The 8,454-nt window shown below is 43.1% G+C and overlaps 1 protein-coding gene across 1 annotated transcript in view; it reads right to left on the bottom strand.

The window, feature by feature from the left end:
- The window catches only part of INTS4 (integrator complex subunit 4), a 42,151-nt gene extending 33,757 nt beyond the window's left edge, over positions 1 to 8,394 (bottom strand). The window contains exons 1-7 of the mRNA XM_035892695.1: positions 8,350 to 8,394; positions 7,921 to 8,115; positions 5,303 to 5,420; positions 3,208 to 3,314; positions 2,816 to 3,001; positions 1,106 to 1,156; positions 390 to 478 (exon numbers count right to left, since the gene is read on the bottom strand). Coding sequence (XP_035748588.1) covers positions 390 to 478; positions 1,106 to 1,156; positions 2,816 to 3,001; positions 3,208 to 3,314; positions 5,303 to 5,420; positions 7,921 to 8,115; positions 8,350 to 8,394 — 791 coding nt within the window. The remainder of the gene's footprint in view (positions 1 to 389; positions 479 to 1,105; positions 1,157 to 2,815; positions 3,002 to 3,207; positions 3,315 to 5,302; positions 5,421 to 7,920; positions 8,116 to 8,349) is intronic.
- Between the last annotated feature and the right edge of the window lie 60 nt (positions 8,395 to 8,454).

The following is an 8,454-nucleotide window of genomic DNA, read 5'->3' as shown; positions in this document are numbered from 1 at the left end:
GCCCTCTACAACTGCCTGACAGGAGGCTGTAGTGAGGAGGGGGTCGGCCTCTTCTCCCTCGTAACAGATGATAGGACGAGGGGGAATGGTTTGAAGCTGCGCCAGGGCAGGTTTAGGTTAGACATTAGGAAAAACTTCTTCACTGAAAGGGCTGTCAGGCTCTGGAATGGGCTGCCCAGGGAGGTGGTAGAGTCCCCATCCTTGGAGGTATTTAAAAGAAGGAGAGATGAGGTGCTTAGGGACATGGTTTAGTGGTGGGATGGCAGGGTTAGGTTAAAGGTTGGACTTGATGATCTCAAAGGTCTTTTCCAACCAAAGCGATTCTATTATTCTATGATTAGGATGATTACTATGCCAATATTTTGAGTCACTTTGCATCCAGCACGTACCTTTCAGGGTAAAGTTGACTGAGGACCCAAATTAGCTGGACGGCAGCACTGCGCACTTGCTCATAATCATCTGCCAACAGCTTGCAGGCCTGAAAGAAGATTCACAGTCCAATGTACCTGAAACATCTCCACCTGAGCTGTCATTCACTTCCCACAGCGGATTTAGGATCCTTACCAAAATCAGTTAGGACAGATTACAAATCAGGATGAATTCAGTCTTCCCTCCTACTCCCTAGTATTTCCAAGTTTGATTAGGGAGACTAGTCCTGATCAAGTCAATCACACACACACACAAAAACTCCAGAATTGCCTGTACTATGTAGGAAGCACAATATGTGAATCTGGAGTAGAAGATACAGGCTTCAGCTGCACAACCTTATTAATATAACAAACATAAGCTTAATGTGTACTCTCCAATGAACAAGGGTTTAAAACTTTGAGATTGCCAGATGACAGTAACAATTACATAATGCCTTGCCCTTCCCATGATTATTGCCCCCAATAAACAATATATTCCAATCAAAGCATATGCTTTAGTGTGTTTAAGCACGAGATGCAAACCAGATTTTGATTCCCACTGCCATAGGGCAATAAGGAATATAGGCAACCTAAGTGCAAAATGCTCCACTTGCTCGATGCCCTCCTCGTAAAGCACATTGTCACAGAATCTAAAAAGCAAGCCATGCAAACAAGTACAAAATAAATGCAAGATTTACCTGACTGTAAATAGCCTGCTGTAATTTTAATCCTCTTTCATGCAGCTGCAGCTACAGAAAAAAAAAAAAACACACACAAGAAAGTATAACCATAGGTTTAAGTGACACAGACTAAGTTTTCACCACTGCTTTTTCTGCTTTGAGTAAACTTGGTCGCATTTCTTGATTGCTGCTATAATCAAAATATTTCATTATCTTGGGCATAGGTTTTCTAAATAATAATCTTGACTTCAGTATAATTTTGTTAAACTTCACAGCCATTCACACTTTCATTAATTAGGAAAATACAATTTATATAAATACAGTCTGGCCGTTCTCCCAAACGTCAAACAGTTGTTTAGTGTTAGTCATATTCAACCACAGTTACAACAGACCTCTTCAAAATAATTAGTTTACTACCACTCCCGAAACATGGACACAAAAGTAGCATTGCCAATGAAAATTCATGCCCCGTTAACCTTTTCAATTACTGAGCCACAGGAATAGCAAAAACTGCCCTGCTAAATATTGTTTCTATCTGGAATAAAGTAGTAACATGAATCTGACATAAACAAAGGGATAATATCTGGTTGAATACTGTCAACAAGAAAGCAAACAGTTGCTTTTATGTATCCACTTTTTCAAAGTAGAACATGCCAATGACAAAATTCAAGGGGGGAGGAAAAAAAAAAAAAAAAAAAACACCACAAGAAAACCAACGATCCACAGTAGCAAGGGAAACCATGATCAAGAACCTTGAAAGCAGTTAGTGATCCTGAATTCATTCAGGATGCTTCCATGCTTCAAACGACAGAAAGACAATTGTAATTATGCTGTAATTATAAATTCAAGGTCATAAATCTTGCTATGGATTTGGTTGAATGCCATTGTAAAAGTCGCTCAAACGACTTTAAAAAAAAATATATTGCACCAAAAACCCCAGGCTGAGATGAAAAAGGATGAGTGCAACCTCCAGCAGAGGGAGATCCCAGGCAGATTCAAGTGCAACCCAAACTCCTCAAATGCATTCTGCTTCTTTCTTTGGAGTTTAATATCATTAATTCAAATACCCTTGCTCACCAGCAGGTTAGATGGGATACTGTTATAAACTTTAAGGGTAACAAAGGAACCTCTATACACTTACAAGCAAAATTCTCAAGCGCATGGTCTTTGCTTGCATTTCTACAAAGCTAAAAATTTCTGAAGGGTCCCCACACTCCAGCCCACATGAAAACCAGTTAACCTCACAAACAGTTAAGAGAACGCTAATGAATGTGACCATGGGGCAAAACATAAATGTTGTCTAAAACCAAACAAAATTCTTTCTGGACTTATCACTCAGGTTTACCGTCATAAGTAGCTTTCTACTGTGTGTTGGAGTAATAGTGACTTACTGAAATTGTGGTAACCAATGCTAAATCAGGAAATACAGATTTCTCAGTAAAATAAAGAACCTGCATACAGTCAAAGTCAACAAATTAAAAAGCTTCTTCAGCTACAGCTGAAACAGAAATTCTTCTGAATTACTAAAACCCCCTTTGAGATCTTGCCTTGCTCTCATATTTCATGATCCAGCTTATTTTTCCTGGTAATTTCAATATGCTAAATGGACTTCTACTACATTAATTAAATAATCTCTAATCCAAACCTCTTTGGATTAGTTTGCAACCCCTTACCAGCTTCCTTACATAACCCCAGACCAATTTATTCCACTGTACCAGCAATCCTTACCATGGCTTTTATAGCTGCTGTCCTTACACGAGGGTCCTGGTCATTGAAATGGTCTCCTATTATCTTCTGGACATCTTTGGCAGCCTGGCTTTCCACTTCTTTTGCGGCACCTTTTTCCACTGGTCCAAGACAGCCAATTAACTGAAGACACTTATTTCTTACACCATGGGAAGAATTTGTCAGATGCTGTGGAACGGAAGAGAAGAATAGAAGTAACTGGATTCTTACTGTTCTTCCACCCCTTCGAAACAATACTAAGATTCCCAGCAGCTATAAAACATTAGTATTGTAACAGTCTATTGTGAAAAATGAAAATAATTTAAACACGGACTACATATTTTTTTTTCCTGTGGCAGCAGTTAAAGTTTCCTGCCCCAGGGAGGCTGCCTTACCTTGCAGGCTACCTCTACCAGCCTCATCCTGACAGATGGATTCTCTGTGAGTTTTGTGCCGATCACCAGCAGGGTGTCCAGCAGCTGAGCAAGGACTTGGTGAGACTCTGCAAAACGAAACAGTGAAAGGCTGAGTACCTCTACCAAGCTCCTCACCCACTACAGAATCTCAGAACCGTTTCAGTTGGAAGGTCCTCCTGAACCCTTTTCCTTTTAAAGGCCAGAACAAGCCCCGTTCCCTCAGCTTCTCCTTGCACATGATGTACCCCAGTCCCCAGCCACCTCAGTGGCCATCTGTGGAACTCACTCAACCTTCTGTTCAACTAGCCCAAAACTGGATGCAGTATTCCAGGTGCAGTCTAACCAGTGCTGAGTAAAAGGGAATAATCCCCTCCATTGATCTGCTGGCTACATTCCTGTTGATACAGCCTGGTACACAGTGAGCCTTCACTCCTCATTCACATTTAGCCTACTGCTCACCTGGACCACCACAACATTCTCACATCTAAATTGGTGAGATATGGGTTTGATGGATGGACTGTTAGATGGATAAAGAACTAGCTGGATGGCCATGTCCAAGGAGATAGTCAACAGCTCAGTGTCCAAGCAGGAACAACTAGCAAGGGGTGTCCCTCAAGGGACCATACTGGGACCAATACCACTTAATATCTTCATCAATGACATAAACAGTGGGATTGAGTGCACCTTCAGCAAATTTGTGGATGACACCAAGTTGTATGATGCCATCTGGAGGGACTGGGACAGGCTCAGAGTGTGCCTATGCAAACCTCATGACGTTCAACAAGGCCAACTGCAAGGTCCTGCACCTGGGTTGGGGCAACCCCCGGTATCAATACAGGCTGGGGGATGAAGGGATTGAGAGCAGCCCTGAGAAGAAGGACTCGGGGGTACTGGTGGATGAATAATTGGACGAGACAGCCATGTGCACTCGCAGCCCAGAAAGCCAACTATACCCTGGGCTGCATCCCCAGCAGCGTGGCCAGCAGGGTGAGGGAGGGGATTCTGCCCCTCTGCTCCACTCCAGTGAGACCTCCCTGGAGCCCTGCATCCAGCTCTGGGGTCCTCAGCGCAGGACAGACAGGGACCTGTTGGAGCGAGGCCAAAGGAGGCCACGGGAATGGTCAGAGGGCTGGAACCCCTCTGTGATGGGGAAAGGCTGGGAGAGTTGGGGTTGTTCAGCCTGGAGAAGAGAAGGCTCCAGGGAGACCTGACTGCGGCCTTTCAGTGATTAAAAGGGGGCTTAAAAGAAAGACAGATATATGTTTTTTTATCAAGGCCTCTAGGGACAGGACAAGGGGCAACAGTTTTAAACTGAAAGCGGGTAGGTTTAGATAAGGAAGAAATTTTTTATGCTGAGGGTGGCGAGATGCTGCCACAGATTGCCTAGAGAAGTTGTCGATGCTCCATCCCTGGAAACATTCAAGGTCAGGTTGGACAGGGGCTCTGAGCAACCTGATCTAGTGGAAGACGTCCCTGCCCACAGCTGACAGGTTGGACTAGATGAGCTTTAGGGGTCACTTCCAACCCAAACCATTATTTGATTCTATAAATGACATGAAAATAAAATTAAACTGAGTCAAGTAAAGTACATACAGACTGTGAATATAACACAGAAAATGAAAATGGACTTTAACGAAGCCACAAACAGGATGACCTCTATTTTACTGTCTATTACAAATCCAATGCTAATAAACTATTGCTTTCTTGAATTAGCTCTGATGAGCTAGCCTGCAGCATGGTAAGAAAAAACCTCCTCTTCAAACAAGATTCCGCTTTAACCAAGACCATTGCCTAGGACAGAGCACTTCTGAAGCAACAGCTCTAACATGAGATGCAAAAGCAAACTTTGCACTCCCTTAAAACAAAGGTATACAGCAGGCAGGTCTAAGGAACATTTTTTTTCCTCCTCAGAACATGGTATTGTCTGTCATCATTCACAAAAGCAGAAAATAAATACTCTGCACGACAATTCCCAATTATACACTTCAGATGTAAGGGCCTTGCCACTGTCCTACATGCTTAGACTACATGATTCTGCCTTGACCTCACGCACCACTTGAAAAGTGAGACTTACTCTCATTTTGAAGCGTGTTAATGGCATCATCCATAATGCAATCTGGGGAAAATCCTGCTGTCTTTGATAACAAGCCCAGCAGCGAAGCGATCTTCAATCTTACAGAGGCATCGTTCTCCTGGAAGTGAATCGCAGACACCCTTATTCGTTTTCCAGTTCAAAGAGCATAAAACACTACACAGAGGCAGGACCAAACCACAATTCAGCACAAGGGTCTGAATTTTACTGTCAGGCTACTTCCTCCTCCATACACCCACAGCACACCCCACAGAAAATTAGCCATACCAGAGTGTTTATGTGGCAGCTCCCAGCACATTTCAAAATGATTCTTTTACTCGTAATTCCTCAAAATTACCTTCATACTGTTTGAAAATGTAAAGTTTAAATAAATCAGGTTTTCAAGATGCCGGAAAATTCAGTGTTGATAATGTTAATATCATTGCAAGTCTTTAATGAACAAACGGGAGGATTTTAGAAGATGAACTGAGACTGATGGTCTCTCGACCTCTGCTAAGCAGCAAGGCACGTGGGCTACAGAAAACAACTGTTTCTCTTAACAGTGGGGAAGAATCCTGCCAATCTTTTTCAAAAGAAAGAAACACAACATAGCAAGGTAAAAAAAAAAAAAAAAAAAAAATAAAACCCCCCAGTATATGTTAGCTGCATACATCTGATCATTTACACAATAGCAAAAGCTGTCAGAGGTGATAATTAAGAAATAAGCTTCATTGTAAAAGTTCACACATTTCAAAGTTCTTATTTTGAGTCTTCTACAGATATCCCATACAGGCTAGAAAGACAAAAAGAAGTCTGGATTTCACACTTAGATCTTACCAAGCAATTATGCAACACTGAACACATAGTGGCAGTAATATTACAAATATTACATCTTCCAAGAGGTGCAGAAATACTACAGTTACAACTTTTACGTCTTTCAACAGTGTATACGAGGACTTCAGTGTCACACAGACACCCCCAAGTGACAAATGTGATATCCGTGGCAGTAATCTTTTTCAACTAAACTGAGAAGCATTTTCTTTTTCAGGGCCAAAATTACGTGCTTGAACAATGGCTGCTGTCATCGGACTACTCACATCAGCGGTAGCGTGCGTGGATTTCCACAGTGTAATACATTTGATGTTTACTCATCATTACTTGCGTCCTTTCTAATAAAAGGACAACCCTCTCCACAACTGCAGATAAAATCAATGATTTCATAACGGCACTTTTTAAGGCCTTATCAATAATGTCTGCAACGTTTTCATTACCGAGTTACGAGCAGCCTCCCGCACCAGAGGGCATTTTCTCCCTCCTAATGGTTCATGAGCAGGAAATTAGAGAAACTTAGCTTTTTAGTTGACAGGTCTGATTGCAGTCTCCACAACCAAAACACCAGTAAGCAAAGGTGCCTCTAACCCCTGTCCTGACCACCCTCAGGAGTCAGGAAGGGACTTTCAGAATCACCTCAGGCCACTGTCTGAGGAAACACCCTTGCTGACAGTAACACCAGCTTACAGTATCCTGTCCCCCCTGCTGCTACAATGCTTTGCAGTCCTGTAGCTTTTTAAAAGCTGCTTTCTGTAACAGGCTGTGCACCGAAAATGTGACCTCATCTATAAATTTAAGAGTCTTTCTTCTAATATAGGCTACAACACAAACGTCAAACACCAAATAACTTGGGTTATTTGATCAGGAACCACCATTTTCTTCACAGAAACCTATGGAACTACACCAGGTTAAGTTCCATAAATTGTACATTTTTTTTGCATGGGGACTAGTCCAATGATGAAAGTTAAGTTCCCACCCAAAAAAACAAAAAAAGTAAAACAGTCTCAACACACAAGCCAAAGCAGGTAGAGTACAAAAATATATAAAATGCAGATTAGAGTTTTAGTGCAAGTTCAAAACAAAATAGACTCAATTGTAAAAAAAAAAAAAACACCCCCACCCCCCCCAAAAAAAAAAACCAACAAAAAAACCCCAACAAGAATAGCACAAGGACTTTTATGAGAAATGTTTCAGCCTACAGTGCAGCTTTGTCAGCCACAATAACATTTTGCTTCATCGAGTGAAGGATCAATATCTGGACACTATGAAGCATGTATTACTTCCATTATTTGTTACTTTGTTGTTAAGAATTTTTTGTTGAAAAGTTTTTTAGAAGTGTCATTTTAAAGATGCTTTGTTCACAGCATAAGCAATAGCTAAAAATTTTCTCCACTGCTAGAGGAAATCAAGAGCAAGGTAAGGAAACATCAGTCAGGAATGATTCAGAGAAAGTTGAGGCAGCTTTGGACAGCTGGGTTCCCTGGAAAATTTGTCATGTCCTTGTCCCTTGTTAATTTAAGCCTAATCACGCAGGCCATCTATTAGATGACAGTCACCTCCCTGTCACTGGCTCCTGAAACCATCAGCAAAAGGACCAAGCAACATCATCAGGAATCACTCAGATAAAGGACTACAGTCCCTCACTCTCCTCACAGAGGGCTTCCACCAGCCCAGGCTGTTAGCAACTGAGTCAGGACCAGGAGGCTATGGCTCTCTATTCCATATCCAACCCCAAGAAAACAGACCAGAAGGAGGATTCTGGAAGCACTCATGGCTCTCAGCTTCATCACCTTGTAATAATGCTCCAGCAGGATCCTGACAACCCCTTCCACGCTCTCCACTTCCACAGGTTTCCTGGCAAACTGGAGCAGGTACTGCAAGGCATCTGCAGGTGAGGTGGCTTTGCACAGGTCGACATGGAGCGCTGCTGACTTGCTGGGCTTGGTCAGCCGCAGCTTCTTAGCAGACAGGTCCTCATGCTGCTGCTGTGGGCAGAGAGACACGGTTCAGAAACACAGGGCAAATCCTGACCCACTCCTTCTATGAGTGAACACTGTCTCAGCACCAAGCCTGAGAAAGCTCCTGAACCCCATCTTAGGAAGGAACGCATCCCCAGCCCCGTGGTGCTGCTCCTGTCCTGATCAGGTAGCCCCTATCCCCGGCAAACACTGCCTCTCCCCACCTCAGCCTGGGACACATCTTGCCCTTTCCAACCCCACACAACCACCCCGGGGCAAAGGTGTCTCCTTCCACGCCTGCAGCATCCGAGAAACTCACCGCCGCGCCCCCACCCCGGGCTGGGGGGAGCCACGTCCTCCATGCAG

This window comes from Egretta garzetta, unplaced genomic scaffold, assembly GCF_000687185.1.
Source record: "Egretta garzetta isolate BGI_Z169 unplaced genomic scaffold, ASM68718v1 scaffold323, whole genome shotgun sequence".
In the NCBI taxonomy this organism is placed as follows: domain Eukaryota; kingdom Metazoa; phylum Chordata; class Aves; order Pelecaniformes; family Ardeidae; genus Egretta; species Egretta garzetta.
The sequence above is the reverse complement of the archived record's forward strand: the minus strand, read 5'-3'. Positions and strand labels throughout refer to the sequence as shown.